Genomic DNA, 19,968 nt, shown 5'->3' with positions numbered 1-19,968 from the left:
CTACTGTCCTCTGTCCTACTCCTTGTGTCCCTTCTTTAAGTATTTATTGTGCACCTACAGTGTGCTACACACCTTGCCCTGTACTCCTCCTCCCAGCCCCATGGGAAAGGTCAGTGGGCACTGACCCACCTTATAGTGAGGACACAAACCTGTGAACAATGAAACAGGAAGTTACCAGAAGTGGTAAGAACTTTGAGGAGAATTAAAATGAGGTAATTGGACACACAGGGATGGGGACGAGAGCTAGCCAGGAAGTCAGGGGGTTGGGACTGCAGAGATGGGGCCTGAAGGAGGAGGTTATGGCCTTGGGGAGAATTGGAAGGAGGATGTTCCAGGCAGAGGATACAGCGTATGCAAAGGCCCTGAGGTGAGACGATCTGAGAGCATTTAAATTGCAGCCAGGAAGCTGTGACTGGAGATGGGTAAGGAGGAGATGGAGGGAGAGGGGACAGGAGATCACAGGGACTAGTCACGTGGGGCCTTGTGGGTTGGGGTGAGGAGAGAGGGTGTTATTTTGAGGGTTACAGCATCTTTGGAGCAAGGAAATGACAGGATTAATTTTATTTATTTATTATTTATTTATTTATTTATTTATTTTTGGCTGCGTTGGGTCTTCATTGCTGCACGCGGGCTTTCTCTAGTTGCGGTGAGCGGGGGTTACTCTTGGTTGCGGTGCGCGGGCTTCTCATTGTGGTAGCTTCTCTTGCTGCAGAGCACGGGCTCTAGCCGTGTGGGCTTCAGTAGTTGTGGCACGCGAGCTCAGTAGGTGTGGCGCACGGGCTTTGTTGCTCCACGGCATGTGAGATCTTCCCGGACCAGGGCTCAAACCCATGTCCCCTGCTGCACCGGATTGAATAGTGTGTCACAAAAGTTCCCATCCACCTGGCACCTCAGAATATGGCCTTATTTGGAAATAGAGTCTTTGCAGATGTAATTAAGGTAAGGATCAAGATAAGATCATCCTGGATTAGGGTGGGCTCTGAATCCAATGAGAGTGCTTTTAGAAGAGACAGTAATGAACACACAGAGAGACATGGAAAAGAAGACGATGTGATGCCGCGGAGCGACTAAGCCCGTGAGCCACAATTGCTGAGCCTGCGCGTCTGGAGCCTGTGCTCCGCAACAAGAGAGGCGGTGATAGTGAGAGGCCCGCGCACCGCGATGAAGAGTGGCCCCCGCTTGCCGCAACTGGAGAAAGCCCTCGCACAGAAACGAAGACCCAACACAGCCATAAATAAATAAATAAATAAATAAATATTTAAAAAAAAAAAAAAAAGAAGACGATGTGAAAATGGGGGCAGAGCTTGGAGTGACGCACCTACAAGCCAAGAATTGCCAGCAGCCCCCCAGAGTTGAGAGAGGCAGGGGGACAGAATCTTCCTCAGAGCCCTTCAAAAAGAATCAACCCTGCCAACACCTTGATTTCTGACTTCTGGCCTCTAAAACTGGGAGGGAATAAGTTTCTACTGTTTTAAGCCACCCAGTCTGTGGCTGTTCCAGCAGCCTTAGGAAACTAATACACATGTGAACAGATCACATAGTCAAATGCCCGAGCATTTTTTTCAAGAGGGTCAAATCATACAATTCCTATCTCAGGATGAAAGGAGGATGCAAGTGAAAAGAATGGTGAGAGTTGGATCACTAAATATCCACTGTGAGGGGAATTCCCTGGCGGTCCAGTGGTTAGGACTCCACGCTTCCATTGCAGGTGGCACGGGTTCAATCCCCGGTCAGGGAACTAAGGTTCCACAAGCCCCATGGCGCCGCCAAAAAAAAAAAAAAAAAAATCCACTGTGACTCATTCAGACATTCATGTGTTGTGTCCACTGATAAGTGGACGTTAAGTGAGGTTAAGGCCCCCCATGAGCCATGACAGAGACCTGGATTCGAATCCTGAACTTGGCCATTCCCTCCCTGTCTGACCTTGGCAAAGAGCCAGCTCCCTTGGCCTCAGTTTCCCCACTTTGTATTGTGATGATTCTCCAATTGTTATTAAGTTTCTGGAAGTGTTGGTGGGTCCATGGCTGCCAGAGGACAATTCCACACAAAGGCTGACCCAGGCTTGTGCCTTTTTCTTGAGAAAATGCAAAAAGTTTCTTCAGATTCTGCAGACATCTTATTTATTTACTATTGATAAGACAGCAAGAGGGGTGTCAAATGCAGGGAGCGGGGTAACTGGGGCTCCTCTGAGGTGAGAACATTTGAGAACAGGTGTCTGGCATCTCCACAAAACCAAGGATCCTCCAAGGTTTTGGAGGAAACCAAGTTTCCTCCAAGGAAACTCCAAGGTTTGGGATCTAGTGTTTTCCCCAGTTGGCCCCCCAGAGGAGAGGTGGCCTGGGTGAGGTGGTGAGTGCCTTGTCCTAGGAGGTAATCAACGAAGTCCTCCCCAGACATGGGGCTTCATGGTGCTGTGTGGCATCAGGAGTTCACCAGACCAGACCCCTGTGGGTCTCGGGCTCCCCCAAGGCCACACCCCAGGAGGGTCAGTGGGGACAGAGGGTCAGCAGGTCTTGCCGGGTGCAGCCACTGAGGCAGCAGTGACGGACAGGGTTGGTGGCAGCTGCCCGGCGGTGGCGGTGGTGGTGATGGCGAGAGGCCTGGGGCAGGGGCTGTGGGGCGAGTACCAGCATGGGGTCCCCACTGGCCATCAGCCCATGGAGGAGATGTTGTCCTTCCAGCCACTGTAGCAGCTCACCTGGGGACAGGGAGGAATTCAGCATAGAGGGGGGACCCCAGAGGACCCCACTCACACTGCACACACAGCCTCCACTCATCATGCACAGAAACAGAAAGTAAGCATTTATTGAGTGCCCAGTGTTTACCAGGCACAGATTGAATCCCCCATCCGGACGTGTGCAGTCTTGACCCACACCACACTCAAGTCCCCAGTTATGCACACTCCCACGTGTCACCTATGGTAAGAAGGCACAGACACTTCACAGAGCAGATGACAGAAGGAGTGACATACGACGTATACATGTACACACAGACGCAGGCGCACACCCTCATAGCCCCTCCCACTTCCCTGCGCACCTCTGCACACCCATCTGTACCCGTCTCACACACACAGGACACACATGCATGTGACAGACGTTGTACACAAAGCTGTTTGATACTCCCTGCACCAGGGCCGGGACTAGGGTGAAGAGAGCCATGCGCGGGCCTGCAGCGCACAATTTTAAGGGGGCGCCAAAAAACCTCAACAACCAAGATCAAACATATTGTAACGGAATATTTTAAAATTAAAATGAATGCAGAAATTCCTGAAGATCAAAATATTGAAACTGTAAATAAAGACAGGATCTGATCTGGCTACGCACTTGTTCAGACTCGCTCGCGTCGCTCTCCGCGCACTGATTCCCGCGCCTGGCAGGGGGCACATCCCCCGCGGACTTGCACACACCCGCGCAGCCGGCAGGTGGACCCCAGAACATGCATGCAAACCCTTCTGCATGCACCTGCCCCACGCCCGGCCCCAGAGACCCCACAGCACAGTCCTCGCCCGCCCCTACTCACGGTCACCGCCAGCCACAGGTCGCCCATCCTCGGGGGACCAGCGCGGGCCCCCGCACAGCCGCACCAGCGCGCGCACGAAGTGGTGGCCGCACAGCTTCTCTGGCGCTTCCTGGGCGGGGGCAGGGCCTAGGGCGAGCGCCAGGGCCGGGCCCAGCAGCACCAGCGCCCAGGTGAGCCGAAGGGGGTCCATGGCGGCAGGAGGCACCGGGCCCCAGCGAGGATCCCCCTTATAGGCGCTTGCCCGCCCCAGCTGGGAGCCTTGGAGGGGGGACAGAGCATTCCTGCAGGACGGTCCAGGGAGAAGGTCAAGGGCAGGGTCAGGGCAAGCATACTGGAACCCCTGATAGTTGGGTTTCCTTTTTTTTATGATATGAGTGCCTGACAACCTTTGATTGCCGAGGCATCGGCTTCATAGATGGCTCCCCAATAAATGTGACTAGGTAAAGGGCCAGGCCACCTCCTCCCACTGAGGCATCTTTGTTTTACACATCTCGGCTGATTTCAGTTGCTTACCACTTGGGCCACTTGGTTGCTTGTTTTGTTTTTTCTTCTTATGCTTTAAATTCCAACCTATGTTAAATTCACCAATAAAGAGTGAGCCCACAACTCTTAGGCTCCCACCCTTGACCCCAATAAAAGCAGGACCCCAGGCCCACACTGCTCTCTGTACCCAGGACCTTGCTCTGTGACCCCAGGAGTGCTGTGTAATTTCCAGGTGTGCCGTGTAATTTATAAGTAATAAACCTTTATTTTCTCAAAGTTTCCTGATGGTTGTTGCTGAATGGCATCTTTCAGTCATAATAAGAACTCAAGGGGTTTCCCTGGTGGCGCAGTGGTTGAGAGTCTGCCTGCTAATGCAGGGGACACGGGTTCGAGCCCTGGTCTGGGAAGATCCCACATGCCGCGGAGCGGCTGGGCCCGTGAGCCACAATTACTGAGCATGCGCGTCTGGAGCCTGTGCTCCGCAACGGGAGAGGCCGCGGTAGTGAGAGGCCCGCGCACCGTGATGAAGAGTGGCCCCCGCTTGCCACAACTGGAGAAAGCCCTAGCACAGAAACGAAGACCCAACATAGCAATCAATCAATCAATCAATTAATCAATAAATAAATAAATAAATAAAATCTTTAAAAAAAAAAAAAAAAAAGAACTCAAGGGCCGGTCCAGCCACAACAGTGATTTTTTTTAAATTAATTAATTAATTAATTTTTATTTTATTTTATTTTTTGGCTGCGTTGGGTCTCCGTTGCTGTGCGTGGGCTTTCTCTAGTTACGGTGAGCGGCGGCTTTCTCTTCATTGCAGAGCGCGGGCTTCTCATTGCGGTGGATTCTCTTGTTGCAGAGCACGGGCTCTAGGCGCGCGGGTTTCAGTAGTTGTGGCGCGTGGGCTCAGTAGTTGTGGCTCGCGGGCTCTAGAGGGCAGGCTCAGTAGTTGTGGCGCTCGGGCTTAGTTGCTCCGCGGCATGTGGGATCTTCCCGGACCAGGGCTCGAACCCGTGTCCCCTGCATTGGCAGGCGGATTCTTAACCACTGTGCCACCAGGGAAGCCCAACATTGATTACTGATTATTGATAGGCCGAGATCCATGGTCTCTCTCCCTGGGCCAGGGCCTTGGGCATATCTCTCCCAGGGGGACCACTGGTTGAGGAGTCTTTATTTTTTAACCATTTTAAAGAGGAGAAATAGATAAACTGAGAAATAATAATTCCATGGGATGGTGGCGGTGGGCATCCAGCCAACTGAGACCAGGTCCATTCAGAATCTTGTTGTCCTTATTACTGGACAAATAAGGAAACTGAGGCTCAGAGAGGAGACCCCACACTTGCACAAGGTCACAAGAGGCTGGGCCCTGGGGCTGCGAGTCTTGGTCAGTTCTGCCTCTCCCACATCAGGGTCTCCTTGGGTTGGGCAGGGGATGGAGGGCCTCTACCGGGTGCCAGTCTGGGTGCCAGTTTTACCAAGGAGGGAAACTAAGGCAGAGAGGGAGGTTACTCAACCCAATGCGGGTGAGACCCTGAGCTGAAAACCCTGTCTTGCAGCCCCTCCCCCCTTTTCACCAAAGCAGGCTACGACAGTAGGCACAGAGATCTCTGTCCCTGTCTCTCCCCTGCTCCCTCTGTCTCTCTCTGAGTCTCTCTTGGCCTTTCTCTCTCTGTCTCTGTCACTCTCCAAATCTTTCCAGCAGTCCTGAGGAGCAAACGAGGGACTGGTTTGGCCCCCGCTAATGTTGGACCCCTCCCCATAGCCTAACCCTCCCAACCAGGCCTTGCCCTCTGGCCCCCACTAGAGCAGCCTGTTCCCTCCACCCACCAAGAGCCTGTAATCAGCTCCCCAGGACAGTGCCAAGGCCAGCAGCTGGGGCTGGGGGGGAGGGCTTCTGTCCTCGAGGGCCCCATCCCCCTGTCCCTCCTCCCCCAGCCTGCCCTGAGGCTCCCATTGTGGCCCCCAGGGGTCTCTATCCCCCAGCCCTAAGCACATTCCTCCCCGGCTCACACATCCCCAAGGATCCCCATTGCCCAAGTGCAGCAACAAACCATCCTTTTCACTGAACTTCTTTATTCATTCAACAAACACTCCCAGAGTCCCCTCTGTGCCCAGCCCAGCCCCCAAGGAGCCTCCACGTCAGAAGAGACAGAGCTGGACGCAGACACCACCCCAGCCCTAGGGTCAGAAGTACAGGGCTGACTGGGAGTGGTGGGAGAACCCTAGGGAACGCTGCAAGGAGGTGATAGCTGGGGTTCTGAGAGATGAATAAGAGTTTTCCAGGGAGGCAAAAAGTGGCAGAAAAACCTTGCAGGCTGGTGTGAAGGAATGGTGGGGTAAGATTAACCTGCACAAGATGCCTTCTCACAAGCCTCCAGAAGTTGACTCTGTATAGCCAAAGGGCCAACACTATTGCCCATTATACAGAGGATGGAACTGAGGCCCAGAGAGAGGAAGCAACTCTCCCACCATCACACAGCAAATAAGTGGCAGTACCGTGGGCTCCAACACCTGCGCGCTTAACCTCTGTACTCTGAGCCTCCTCCTTTCACCATGCTGTTCCCTCTGCCAAGAATGCCTTTCCTTCCTTCACCCGCTGAAAAGCTCCTGTTAGGGTCCATTGTCATCAGTTGTGTGATCCTCTGGTCTGAACAGAAAGGGCCCCAGTGTACAGGCAGGAAAACTGAAGCCCTGGGACACTCAGGTGCAGTTAGGGTGGACTGGGACCTCAGCTTCTCCTGGTCTCTTACACAATTCTGAACAGTCACACAGGCTCCCCCCAAAAAGTGAATTTTCAGCCAGGGCAGCTCTCTTGTCCTTGGCTTCTTCCAGCTAAAGAGGGAGGGGGGAATAGAAGCCTGAGATCACATATTTAAAGCTATATAATGTCTCCTCTGGAAATGAGACAGGAAGCTCCAGGCCAGGCCCTGAGAGGTTGGGAAGATGGGGGGACTTAACTCTGGTCCCTCGATTCTGGGGTGGGGGGGCTCAGTAGACCCCACCATTGCATCTGTCTTGAATCTTTACAAGTTCCCAACGCTACGAGGCTGCTGTTGCTCTACAAGCCAGGGGCGCTCCCCCAAGTGCCATATCATTTGCCCCATGAGGGGGTCTCTGAAGCAGGAGGCCCAGAGAGGGGTAGGTCCCTGCTCAAGGTCACACAGCCAGTCAGTGGAGACCAGAACCCAGAGGTCTGTGTGCAGGAGATATAAAAAAGACAGAGAATGGGGTTCTCCCTCTAGACGAGCAGGGCAGGTGAGGGTCTCATGCCTCTGGACACTATCCCTGGCTTCCACTCCACAGTGCATCCAGCTGGGGGCCCAGGGCGCTGAATGGTGGCCGGTCTTGTGGGCTAGGGGCCCAGCACAGCTTCATGAGCTCATGAACCTGAGGTGGTGGGAAGAGACAACAGGGTCACATGTGAGTGGTAGGAAGGACATGACTCCTGTTCACAGTTTTAAAATATAAATTAGACTCCATCCCTCCCTTGCTCCAAAGCCTCCCATGGCTCCCTATGGATCTTAGAACAAAATTTCATCTCCTCCCCTGCCTCCTTCCCTCTACCATCACCTCCATCACCTCCTCTCTTGTTCCATGCAGCCACATCTGCCCCCATCTCATTTTGTAAATACACCAGACTCATTCCCACCTCAGGGCCTTTGCACTTGCTGTGTGCTCCACTGAGAATGCCCTCTCCCAGCTTTCCCCATGGGTGAGATCCTCTTCCTCCTTCAGGCATCACCCCCTCTAAGAGGCCATCCCTGACCACACCCCCCTATCTCTTTCCAGACATTGATCACCACCAGAATGTTCTTGTTAGCTTCTGCTGGTTACAGGGAGGAGGGGTAGTATCTCTTCTGTCCCCTGCTGGGTCCCCATCACCCAGCACAGAGCCAGCACACAGTCAGCACTCAATAAATGTTAGTGGCCTGAACAAATTAATTTGTGAATAACCAACCACATGTCAGACACTTCCACAAAAGCTGTGATGAGAAACTGTAAAAGTCACCATCATTTATTGAGCACCAACTGTATGCCAGGCTCAGAGCTGAGCAATGGAGAGATGTTAGCTAATCTGATACTCTCCCACCCTATAAGGCATTGTTATTCCCATTTTGGAGACAGGTAAACTGAGGCTCTGAAAGTGTTTGTGACTTGCCATACAGTGAGAGAGCAGCAAAGTAGAGCCAGAAATCCCCTTCAGCCTCATGCTCTGGTCCCTGCTCTCAATCAAGAGATATCTGTGGTGGAGAGACCCAGAGGGACCAGCAGGCTTGCCCAGGCCCCCTGGTGAATCTACAAAGTGGGAAACTGAGGCAGGCCCTCCAGTGCTCACCTCACCAGGACAGGCAGGAGGTGCGGGCAGCCTCTGGCCCTCGGCCAGCAGCTCCAAGAGGCGGCAGAGGGCTGGCGCATCTCTCTCGCATCCCATCATCCGCAGGAACTCCTGGAGCCAAGGGGGAGGGCCCGAGGTGGGGGAGGAGCCATCCAGGATGGAAGGGGGAGTGGCCGCCCGTGATGTGGGGGTCAGCCATAGTGAAGGGAGGAAGGGAATTACTCACCCGTGGTGGGGGAAGGGGCCCTCCTTAATGGAGGAGGAGGAATTGTCTGTGATGCATGGGGGAGGGGCTGCCTGTGGTGGTGTGGGAGGTGGGGGCCAGCCATAGTGAAAAGTGGTCCTACTGGAGCCTCTAATGCTGGGACCAGGGGACCCTGAGCAAGCGAGGGACGCGGGCATAAACAGGACGGGGGTTGGCCAGGAAGGGATTGGGGGGGAGGAGGGTATTGGGGATCCAGGGGTGCCGACTCACGGCTGAGGGGCTACAGCTCTTGTCACTGTAGGTGAAGAGCTCGTACAGGACGACCCCGAAGCTCCAGACGTCCGACTGACGCGAGAAGATGTTGTCCGAGAGGGACTCTGGGGCGTACCTGGAGGGGAACAGGGAGGCCTTGGTGGCGACAGTAAGGCAGAGGACGGGAAAGGGCGCAGCCTCGGACTGGGGTAGCTCGTCACGGTAGGTGGGAGTTACGAGAAAGTCTCCAACCCTGTGGTGCCCCAGGGCGGAGCCTGGGCGGGGTCAGGGCGAAGCCAGAACAAGAAAAGGAGCGTGGTCGGGAAGGGGCCGCGGCCGTGGGGGCGTGGCCGGGGCGGGCCCCAGACCCTGGGGCGGAGGGGCGGGGCCAGGAAGGGGGGAGCAGGGGAGCGGCCTGGGTAGTGGGGAGGAAGGGTGGGGCAGGGGCGAGGTCTCTACCAGAAGATGGGGCTCTGGCCTGGCTCGCGGACCACGTAGTAGTCTTTGTCGAGCGGCAGCAGCTTGGCGAGGCCGAAGTCGGCGATTTTGACATGCGTCTCGCTCTCCACCAGGATGTTACGGGCTGCCAGGTCGCGGTGCACGCAGCGGCGGGAGCCCAGGTACTCCATGCCCTGCGGGAGGGCATGGAATATGGACCCCAGGATGACTCCGCAGGGGCCCCAGTCTGGCATGGAATCCAACAACAGCCCCAATCCAGACCCCAAGCCTAACCCTACCCCTGACCCATCCTGCACTCCAGTCCTGACCTTAGCCCTAACTCAACCCCACTTCCAACCTGACCTGGACCCCAAACTTCAACCCTCAGCCTTCCTGGCGAATCCACGCAGACCTTCCCCAGGTCGAGCCAGGTCAGTTCCCGCAGGTCTGCCGGGCGCCCCGCCCTCTTCCGACCCGCACCTTGCAGATTTGCGAGGCGTAGAGGAGCAGGCGGCCGGCGTCAAGGCGCGCGCGGTGCCGCTGCAGGAAGTCGCGCAGGCAGCCGCTGGGCAGGTACTCCATGACCAGCCGCAGGCTCAGGCGGCCTAGGGGAGGCGGGGGAGGCAGGGAGGAGTCACCACAGGGTCTAACTTTGTCAACTGCTCCTCCTTCCCGGTTCAGAGTGGGACCTCGTGTCCCTCCCGGCCTCAGTATTGCTTTCTGCAAAATGGGAACGGCAACAGTGCCGCTTATCGCTAATGTCTTTTTGAGTACTTTCTACAATATTCATTGATTCTTTTAAACTTCATAATGACCCATTTTTTCCGGTGGGGAAATTGTCGATCCCAAGGCAGTCTAGATCTGGATAAACAAGACCAGTCAGGGGGATATATGTATATGTATAGCTGATTCACTTTGCTGTACAACAGAAACTAACACAACATTGTAAAGCAACTATACTCCGATAAAAATTAATTAAAAGAAAAAAAAAAAGAGACCAGTCAGTAGCACCCGCACTGGCGTTCTCAGACCACCCTAAAATGGTACTGCAGAAGGATGAGGATGTGTGATTTTAAGAGCATCCACTTGGGAGGTGGTTCACCTGGGCCATAGCTGACACCCCGGTACTTGACAATGAAGTCACTGTGGAGGGCTTTGAGGATCTGGATCTCCCGCTGGAAGTCCCTCTGCTGTTCTGGCCCGCTGTGCTGCAACTGCTTCACGGCCACCAGGGCACCTGTGTTGTCGCCCAGCGGGTCATAGCGGCACAGTTCCACGCTGCCAAAGTTGCCCTGGGGGACAGCAGGGCTGGTGTCCACGTGCATGGGTGCTACCTCACCCACCCCAGCCTAACCCTCCTCACCTTGCCCAGCTGTGAGATGTACTTGAGGTGTCTCTCCTCAAAGATGGTAGGGTCCTGGCAGGCATAGAGCTGGGCACCATTCCAAAGCCCATCACGGGGCGCCAGGGCACCAGGTGTGGGGTCTGAGAGGAGCTCATAATCTGCGGGGCACAGGCAGTGAGTGAGCAGTGCATTGGGCCCTAAGCCCCCACTCCTAACTGACTTGCTGTGTGACCTCCATCTGAATGCTTAGCCTCTCTGTGCATTATGGCAGGGCCTCTGCAAGCCAAGAGGTACTTTGTGGGGCTGGAAAAAGGTGCTCTTGGGCAAAGGCAGCCCTCTTATGCAGTGCACATGCTGTACACAGACAGAAGGGCATTTCCCAGACTCCACTGCCATGGGGTATGGTCAAATGACTGAACTCAGGCTGATATGGGACAGAGACATGCTGAATGCCCCCTTAGGCCCGGCCCATGGAAACCTAGGTGGGACCTTCTACACTCTCTCTCTTGTTTTCAGAGGATCCAGCAGGGGCCTGAGGCCATGGGATGGGGGGAACCACAAAGGGAGAGCTTCTTGTTGACCTGGACACCCTCATTGAATGAGAACTAAACATCCATAATGTTCAACCTTGAATTGAGGGGCCTGTTTGTTACAGCAGCTGGTGAAACTCGTGCTGACTGTCACAGTCACCAACCATTCCAACCTTGCCAGGCACACAGGGCAGGCTCTACATGCAAACCTCGCTCTCCTACTGGGCCCAATATGACATGCCGGCCCTGCCCACCCTGCCTGGCCCAATGGGCACCTGAAGTGATGAGGCTGTTCAGGTCACGGATGACAGCGCGGAAAGAGGGCCTCTGGCCTGGCTCATAGGCCATGCACTGTTGGATCAGCAGGGCCAGCTCCATCCACTTGGGTGCAGGCAGTTGCTGCCGTTCCTGGTAAAACTGGAGCTTCTGAGGGCAGGAGGAGGGGCTGGTCAGCCCCAGTGCACCCTCAGAAGGCACCCCCAGACACCCCCATCCTCCCCAAGCTGGACTTCAGTCTACCCTTCTGTCAAATGAGAGCTCTAGCGGCCAATACTCGTGCTCTGACCTTGGCAGGATCCAGGGTGCTGATGGGCATTGTGACACCGCTGAACACCTCCCAGACTGTGGCACCAAAGCCCCACTTGTCAGCTTCCAAGCCAAGTGTTCGGGCCTCCTGGAGACACTCAGGGGCCACCCAGGGGATCCTGTCAGTGAGCACTGGTGGAGGGGCAAGGATGGGGTCAGGGATCTGCTTCCTTGCCTCACTAGGCCCCTCCCTCCTCCACCCCTCAGCACTTACTCTCCAGGCTTAGCACAGTGGGGCTGACACCGGGGTCACTCAGCTTGATGAAAGGCAGGTTCCCGTCAGCCCCCTCCCGAGCCAGGAGCACCTTCCGGGCTGAGACATTGCCGTGAGGGAGACCTTTGTCTTCCTAAGTGGACCAAGCATAGGAAAATGCCAAGAATGATGAATGAATATTCTGGCTGGCGAACTCCTGCACATCCTTCAAAGCCCACCTGGTACTGCTCAGGCCATTCTTCAGCACCTTCCCTAGACTATTGGCAGTCCACCCCCCGTGTCCCACCCTCTTCTCAAACGTTGCTCCCCCATCCCATGGCTCCCCACTCCCTTCAGGATAAAGTCAAAGTCCTCAGCCCGGCACTCAAGGCCCTTTGAGATCCAGCTCTTGTTCACTCTTCCCATGAGCTTCTCTCTCCCACATCTCCACCCTGTTCTCCTGCCAGGCAACCTGCCTGGTGCACCCCAGGACAGGCAACACACCTTCTAAGCTGCAGCCTTTGCCCAGGCTGTTCCCTCAGCCTGACATGCCCTCCTTCCTTTCTCCTCTTAATGAACTTCTACTTAATCTTCAAGGTCCCAACTCTAATGTTCTTTCTTCTGGGAAGCCTGCCCCCCTGGCCAGCCTCATTGCTCACTACTCCCCTCAATTTCCATGAATTACAAGCTGTTCCCTTCTGCTTTTACACCTCTGAACCTGTTTATATGCTGTTCCCTCAGTCTAAAATGCCCTCCCCTTGTACCCTTGCCAAACTCCCGTCCACACGACAGAGCCCACTCTCAAAGCCCCGTACACCCTGCGAATGGAGGCTGGAGCATCAGAGGAGCACTCACCAGATAGTTGAGGGCATAAGCCAGCTGTTTGATCACCTGTAGCTTCCAGCTGGCCGGCACCAGCTGGCCACACTTGCGCAGATACGTGTCCAGCGCTCCCAGGTATACAAATTCCTGCACCATTATGCCTGGTGGCAGTAGGGAGGGGCACGGTTGGGAGGTAGGACTGCATTTGTGTTCAACAGGCTCTGCCCCAGCTCCACCTTCAAGGGTCCCTTGAACTCTCAGCTCTGACTTTTCCCTCCCCTATTCCTCCATCCTTACCCTACTCACCTCTCTTCCTCCCCATTTCCCATCTCAGAACCATTTGTCTGAAATGCCTGGAAGGTGCCAAGCTCTCTCCATGACTCACTTCCAGCCCTTTGCATGTTCTGTGTTTCTGCCTGGAACATCCCTCTTCCTTCACTTCCCTAATGCCTATTTATCCTTGCCTACCCAGAATCACTGCTTGACCTCCCAGCTGGGTTAGCTGCCTCTGATCACCCACAATGCCCTGAGCTGCCCCCATCACACTAAATCGTTTATCATCCTGCTCAGCTTATCGTGTTCTATGCTAGGCACCCAGCTCCTGGCACATACTGGGCTCCCAATAAATAGCTGCTGAGCTGAACTGATGGAACCGAGGCTTGGAGAGGTAGCATGGACCTTGCAAAGCTGCAACAGAGTGAGATTGGAACCCAGGTCTGCCTGACTTGAGATAATTTTGAGGGGCTGGTATTGGTGGGAGCCTGGAGTTGCTTGCGCAAGGAGTGAGGATTCAGGGAGATGGGTACAGGCTTGGAGATTTGAGGGGGAGGGTGATAGACCCTGGTGGAACGGAGCCCCAGCCAGGGCAGGCTCTGGATGTGTACGGCTATTGCTGCTCTAGATTGGCTCAATGAGGCAGGGCAGGGGTGGGGCGGGGAATGTCTCTCACCGTCTCCAGCCATGCACACGCCATGGAGCAACACGAGATGCTGGTACGACACTTGGCTCATCAAGGTCGCTGCTTCCAGGAATGACTGGGGAGGAAAGAAGGGAGAGAAGATGCGTGGGTTTCTTCCACTTCAGGGTCAGACCAAGGACCCCCAACTTGCTGCTCTCACACCTGCCTTAGGAGACCTGGCCGCCAGCCTCCTTTGGCCCTGGAGTCCACCATTAGTGCACACAGCACTCTGTATCATGATTTTCTGATGGAGGCAGGAAGTCCCCACTGTATTCTACCTTGAATCTCTCACACAAGTGGGAGATTTGGGGGTTGAGAAGGGCTCAAACCTTCCTCTGTGTTGCCCAGCCCCTGCTGATGCCTCCATCCGCATCATTCCTCTCTTCTCCTTTGCTCGTTCCTCTCTGACCCACTGGCCTCCTTGCTGTTCCTTAAACATGCCAGGCTTGGCCCTGCCTCAGGACCTTTGCACTGGCTGTTCCCTCTGTCTGGCGTACTCTTTCTGTTTGCATCTAACTTCCCCGACCCTTCTATATTTCATGGAGATGCTGTGGCTACATTTCTGCTGTTTTAAGACCCTGTGTGTTTCAAATTTCTCTGAATCCATGACCCTCTCTCCACCCAGGCCCTGATCCAGGAGGCCTGGTCCCACCCTGCTCACCTCCATGCAGTTCTTGTGCTTGGCATCCATCACTTTGAGCAGCACCTCTGTCTCTCGGGCCTCCCCATCCACAACCTCATGGCGACAGCCCCGGTAAATCTTGGTAAAGGACCCGTGACCCAGGTTCTCATGCTGGAGAGTGAGGGGGCAACATGAGAGGCCAGTAAGGGGGCTCCCATGGATCCAATCCCCTAGCCCTGGTCCAAGCAAGGCACAGGTAATGGACTCATTTTACAGATGATGAAACAGAGGCATAGGGAGGTTACATCACATGCCTGAGGCCACACAGAAGAGATGGATGTAGACCTGGTCTCTATGGATCTCAACTGAGGTATCCCCCCCATTTCCTGGGGCCCCTTACCCACTCCAGGCTGTCAGCAGGGATCTTGTGAAATGTCATCTGACTCAGCTGGCATTGGGATTGGGGCTGAACAGGGGATGATGTGGGTGGGTTGCAATCTCTCCGGACCACAATCAGATTGGACTTTTCTATGGGGAGTGGATGGAGGAAGAAAACCAGAGGTCAGAGGTGAAAGGTCCTCAAAGGTTTGCTCACTCCCTGTCTCAGTGTGGGGTCTTCTTCAGAAGCCAATACTAAGAGGAGGACTCCAGGGCACATGGTTTATTTGAAAGGAGACTCCAGGAAGTCCCAGTGAGGGGCGGGAGAGTGAGACAGAGAGGGAAGGAACCCTGCAGGGGGTGCTAATGAGCAGGTGATGCTGTGGGCAGCCTGATCTCAGTCCTGCTAGGGATTCTGGGAGACTCTGGAGAACTCATCAGTCCTGCTAGGGATTCTGGGAGACTCTGGAGAACTCATCAGTCCTGCTAGGGATTCTGGGAGACTCTGGAGAACTCATCAGTCCTGCTAGGGATTCTGGGAGACTCTGGAGAACTCACACCTCAAAGTTGTCCCATCGAAGGGGGTTGTCTGAGAGCAAAATTCACCCACAGGAAGATGCAAGAGATGGACAGAGGCTAAGTGCTAGTGACATCACTCAGATCCAGCTGTGCCGGGATCTAACCACGCCTGAAAGCAGTCTCTATCCCACGAGTCCCGAATCACCGTTTTTTCCCTCCTAAACTACCTTGACCTGCAGTCTCTGCCACTTGCCATACAAGAGCTGGAACAGACACAGAAAGGCAGGGACCCAGATTGATCACTCAGCTCAGGGGAGAAGGCAGGCTCACCTTTGGGTCTGGGGCTGCAGCAGAAGGTGAGGTTCAGCTCAACCCCATCCACGTGCAACCCACCATCCCAACAGGCTGCCAGGAGCTCTCGAAGACTGCTGTGCGGACGGCCAAGGCCAGCCAGGGAGAAGGTTCCTGTGGGGTCGCACCGGATGAGGCAGCCCTTGTAATCAGGGCCCAGGGGGGTCTGCGAAGAGGAGTGGTCCCTGAGTGGGAGTGGGCGGCACCCTCCCCCTCAAATCTCCAAGCCTTTGCCTATGCTGTTCCCTCCACTGGGAATGCCTTTTCCCTCCCCTTCTTCAGGAAGTAATGCTCAAATATCATCTCCTCCAGGAAGCCCTCCTTGCCCTCCTGGCCCCTATGGTAGACTGACCGGGACACAGACAGTTAGGAGGTAGCTGTCGAAATCCTGGGGACTGCGGCGGAGAACGAAGGAGCCGGGAAGTGAACCCCCAGTCTTGAGTTTGTTGATGGCAAAATCCAAGCTGTGGGGTAAGGTGGAAGGGAACTGAGATTCGAAGATGGAGAGAAACAGAGAGATAGAGGCAGAGAAACCAAACTAAACCTGAGTTCTAATTCTGGTTTCTCTGAAGCCCTGGGAAGGTCACCAGGTAACATTCCCTCACTCCCTCCCATTTATAAATTGAGCCAGAAGTTGGGCTTCTGCCTCAGGGATTAAAGAGGAGGCTGCAGGTGAAGCCGGGCACCGCGAGCATCCCCAGAAAATGGCTCTGGGGCCTCGAGGAGGGAAGCGGCTGCCCTGGAAGCAGAAAGGAGACCCCAGCCTCGTTTAGCGCCAACTATGCACCTGGCGCTGTTCAAGCACTTGATCCCTTGTCCAGGGCTCCTGAAAGGCGAGGACACAGAGGCTCCAAGAAGGGGAGTGACCGAGATTCGGTCCCGGTGAGCCTGGCCACATGGGGGCGGGTCCTTACGTGATGGGGCCATGGCACTGCTCAGCCACCTGCTCCAGCAGCCGCGGCGGCGCCACCTCCTTGCAGAAGTAGTGCCCGGAGTCAGTGGTCAGCCGGAAGTAGCCATCCACGAGCGCCACGAAGGACAACGCTGCGGGCAGCCCCGGGAACTCGGCCTCCTGTGAGGATCCGCGTCAGCGCACGCTGCGGCCCGAGGGTGACAGTCCCGCGTCCCTGCCCTCGGGTAAGGCAGGAGGGGAACGGGATCCAGCACCCACCAGGATCTGGTTGTCTGTCCTGGTGATGGTGACCAGGCGGTGCTCCCCGGCGGGGCCAATGCGCGGGGCCTGCTTGATGCTGATATCCACGATTTCTGGAAAGTCGCAGAAGGGCTGGAGGACCTGGGAAGAAGGGGGAGGACTGAAGCTGGGGGTCCCTCCCCCTCCAAGCCCCCAGTCCCTTTTGGAAGCCTGGACCCCACCAACCCATACAACCCATACTCATGAGACCCGCCCCTCTCAGCCTCACCCAGTCACATCCCTCTCCCACCCCACCAGTGCCAAACCCCGCCTCCTTCTCTCGGCAGGTCCCCCAGCCCACCTCACCCCGAGCCCCTCCCTCACTTAGCTCCACTTTATCTCGCGGTGTCTCTTAGTACAGTCGGGAGCCCCACCCACCCTCAGTCCTGCCTCTTCCCTCAACCTGCAGTTAGCCCCACTCTGAGCCCCGCCCACCCAACTAGCCCCTCCCTCTACGCCCCGCCCATTTCAATCCCGCCTCCTCGCTCAGCCCTACACCTCACTCAGCCGGGTGCCCTCCCCCACAAGCCCTCTCACAGTCCCGCCTCTCTTCGGCCCCGCCCCTCAAAGCCCCTCCCACTTCATTGCCCCGCCCCCGCCGTTGGCCCTGCCCAGAGCCCCAGCCCACCCGACCTAGCACCTTGTGTTCTCCCGGGCTCCAGGCGATGCCACTGCCGCCAGCCACGCGGAGCAGCCCCGGCGCATCCTGACCACCAGCAGCTCCGGGGAGGCCCACGCAGAAGGTCTCGGTGGCCCTGTCTGGGTCCAGCCGCTCGAGGTCCATGATGTACTTGGCCATGAGCGAGTGCTTATCAGCCTGGCAGGCGGCCAAGCGGCGCAAGGCCCGACGCACTGTCCTTCGGATACGCCTCCGCGTCACGAAGCTCAGGCCCTGGATCAGGTCGCGCAGGCCGGGGGGCAGGCAGACCTTGTAGCTGCGAGCGGGGGGAGTGGGGCCCTCAATGTGGAGAGGGGCCTCCGCGGGGAGGGCAGGGACGTACATCAACCCAGACTTTAGTTGAGGGGCTGGAGTGTCGCCTCACTAAGGGGGCACAGAGACGCACTCAGGGACGGGCATGGGCGTAGGGCCTCTATAGGAAGGGCCGTTGGGGCCCATAAGACAGACAGGGACACACATAGTCCTTTTAGCTGCCTGAAGCCCGACAATGGAGTCTCAGTGGGACTGTGTTGAAAGGAGGGGTGTGGGCTGGGTCACATGAACACACTGGCAGCTTGTAGGTGGGAAGCCCCAAGGTGGGCCTGGACTCTGGCAATGCTCTGGTGGAGCCATGCTGGCTCACTCCCAGGTAGAGGCTGGGTGCCACAGCCTGGAAGCCCTCACCTGATGGTCTTCAGCAGCTCCTCGGGCCGCTGACCCTGCTCGAGGGCCATCTGGGCCAGGTCCAGCACAGCCAAGCTGAGACACTCACCCTGCTCCTTGAGGCTAAGGCCCATCGGGAGGCGGCCGCTGACCAGGTCATTGCGGTGCTGCAGGCCGGTCACAGCCCACCCGTGAGCCCTGATGTTGCTCTGTAGACCCCCACACCTGGGCTGACCTCCACCCCTGGACTGCCACAGGGAGGGTCAGCCGAGGCTGCCCAACCACGAGCCCTGATATTGCCCCGTTGACCCCACCCCTGGGCTGAGCCCCAGGCAGACCCCTACCTGGGCAAAGAGGTGCTCCAGGACTGGCAGGTCAAGGATGGCACTGGCTAAGTCCTTTCGTAGCCCAAAGCGGTGGCACTTCTCTAGCCCAAACCAGTTGGGGAAGTAAAAGCTGTGCGAGAGGGGAGAACCTTGGAGTGGGGATACGATGGAGGGACTGTGCCAGGACCTCACAGAGCCCAGGTTATGCCACTGACTTGCTGTGTGACCTTGGACAAGTGACCCACCCTCTCTGGCATTAGTTTCCTCACCTGTGAAATGAGCAGTGATCACGCCCTCCCTGGGGCACCCACCAGGAGGTGTGTGGAGATGGTGATCGAAGGGTCACTGTTGTTTTAAACTCCCATTTCCAAAGCCCTCAGCCAAAGGCATGCCCTCTCGGTATCATTTAACCCACACCTGTGGGGGGGAGGTGGGCAGGGGACACTTCCTACCGGAGCCTGTAGACAAGGACCTGGGTGCCCGCGTCCTCCACGGAGAAGATGTGGCTCGGGGGGAACCAACAGGACAGGTCCTCCAAGGCCAGAGCAAAGAGGGAGTGGTACACGGGCAGGATGCCTGAGGGGACACCCCCATCAGTTCCCTCCCAAGTCTCCCCATCTGTCCCCTGCAGGGCTGCCATGTTATCCCCACATAGCCCCACAGGCTTTTTCTCACCTTCAACTCTGACACCATGTCCCACCCCTACTCGCACCCATTCCAGGGCTCCCCATTGCCCTTAGGAGAGAAGCCATGTGCTCATTCTGCTTCTCAGGGCTCCCTGCCCCTCTCCCCAGAGCATCTCTTTCCATGTACAGTTTACCTCGAGGGATGACCAGCTGTTTCCCCTAGTATACCATCACGCCTCTGAGTCTTTGCACGTGCCATTTCCTGTGCACCCTCCTCCCTTACCACATCCCTACTCATCCCTCTAACCCCAGCTCCAATGCTGACTCCACTTGGCAGTTCTTCCAGCTCCCAATCTGTGTTCCGCACAGTCCTACCCCTCCCTCTGGCCAAGCCTTCTCGGGACCCACTCACCACTGGCCTTAGCAGCCCAAACACATAGCTCTTCAGCTGAGTGGTCCCCAAAGGAGAAGGAGAGGCACTGCGGGGGTCCAGGGCCCCGAGGGGGCAGCAGCACGTGCAGGGCACCAGCCTCTGAAGAGGAGAGGCTGCAGGAGCGCTGAGGGATCAGGGGCGTCTCCTCACTTGGAGGTGCCATGAGTGCCACCTGCCTGGACACAGAAAGAGGCAGCCCCTCAGTTGTGATCAGGGGACAAGGCTACAAAGCTTCTGGGGTGGGGTTGGGGGCAGAGATGCTGATGGGTGAGGTAGGGATGAAGCCGGAGAAAGAGGGAGGAGACAGGGACAGAGAGAAACTCAGAGATGGAGAGAGACAGAGAGGGGGAGCTAAGTGTGCAAGGTGGGTGAGGAACCATAACCCCCCAGGTGAGGGCTGTGCTGGGAGGCTGGAAGACATTCACACAACTTTGTGTGAACTCACTCTCCAGACTATTGGTGTCCAGGGCAGACATCTCTAGTCGATCTCCAGCCTCCACACATACCACCTTCCCAACCCTTCTCCAGACAGGCATG

General features: G+C 56.2%; 2 protein-coding genes across 2 annotated transcripts; both read right to left on the bottom strand.

The window, feature by feature from the left end:
* Nucleotides 1–2,486: 2,486 nt before the first annotated feature.
* Nucleotides 2,487–3,709, bottom strand: INSL3 (insulin like 3). The gene is made up of 2 exons (XM_007195480.1): nt 3,520–3,709; nt 2,487–2,698 (listed from the first exon to the last, which is right to left on the bottom strand). The coding sequence occupies exons 1-2, from the start codon at nt 3,707–3,709 to the stop codon at nt 2,487–2,489; spliced, it is 402 nt and encodes a 133-aa protein (XP_007195542.1).
* A 2,353-nt stretch (nt 3,710–6,062) lies between these two features.
* Nucleotides 6,063–19,594, bottom strand: JAK3 (Janus kinase 3). The gene is made up of 23 exons (XM_057540665.1): nt 19,411–19,594; nt 18,825–18,948; nt 18,391–18,502; nt 18,068–18,213; nt 17,366–17,660; nt 16,705–16,827; nt 16,448–16,605; nt 15,886–15,997; nt 15,513–15,699; nt 14,686–14,813; nt 14,325–14,456; nt 13,655–13,739; nt 12,739–12,866; nt 11,905–12,037; nt 11,671–11,822; nt 11,381–11,531; nt 10,594–10,733; nt 10,333–10,522; nt 9,711–9,835; nt 9,252–9,424; nt 8,811–8,928; nt 8,336–8,446; nt 6,063–7,386 (listed from the first exon to the last, which is right to left on the bottom strand). The coding sequence occupies exons 1-23, from the start codon at nt 19,592–19,594 to the stop codon at nt 7,279–7,281; spliced, it is 3,315 nt and encodes a 1,104-aa protein (XP_057396648.1). The 3' UTR covers nt 6,063–7,278.
* Between the last annotated feature and the right edge of the window lie 374 nt (nt 19,595–19,968).

The sequence above is a fragment of the Balaenoptera acutorostrata genome, chromosome 2 (assembly GCF_949987535.1).
Source record: "Balaenoptera acutorostrata chromosome 2, mBalAcu1.1, whole genome shotgun sequence".
Classification (NCBI taxonomy): Eukaryota; Metazoa; Chordata; class Mammalia; order Artiodactyla; family Balaenopteridae; genus Balaenoptera; species Balaenoptera acutorostrata.
The sequence above is the reverse complement of the archived record's forward strand: the minus strand, read 5'-3'. Positions and strand labels throughout refer to the sequence as shown.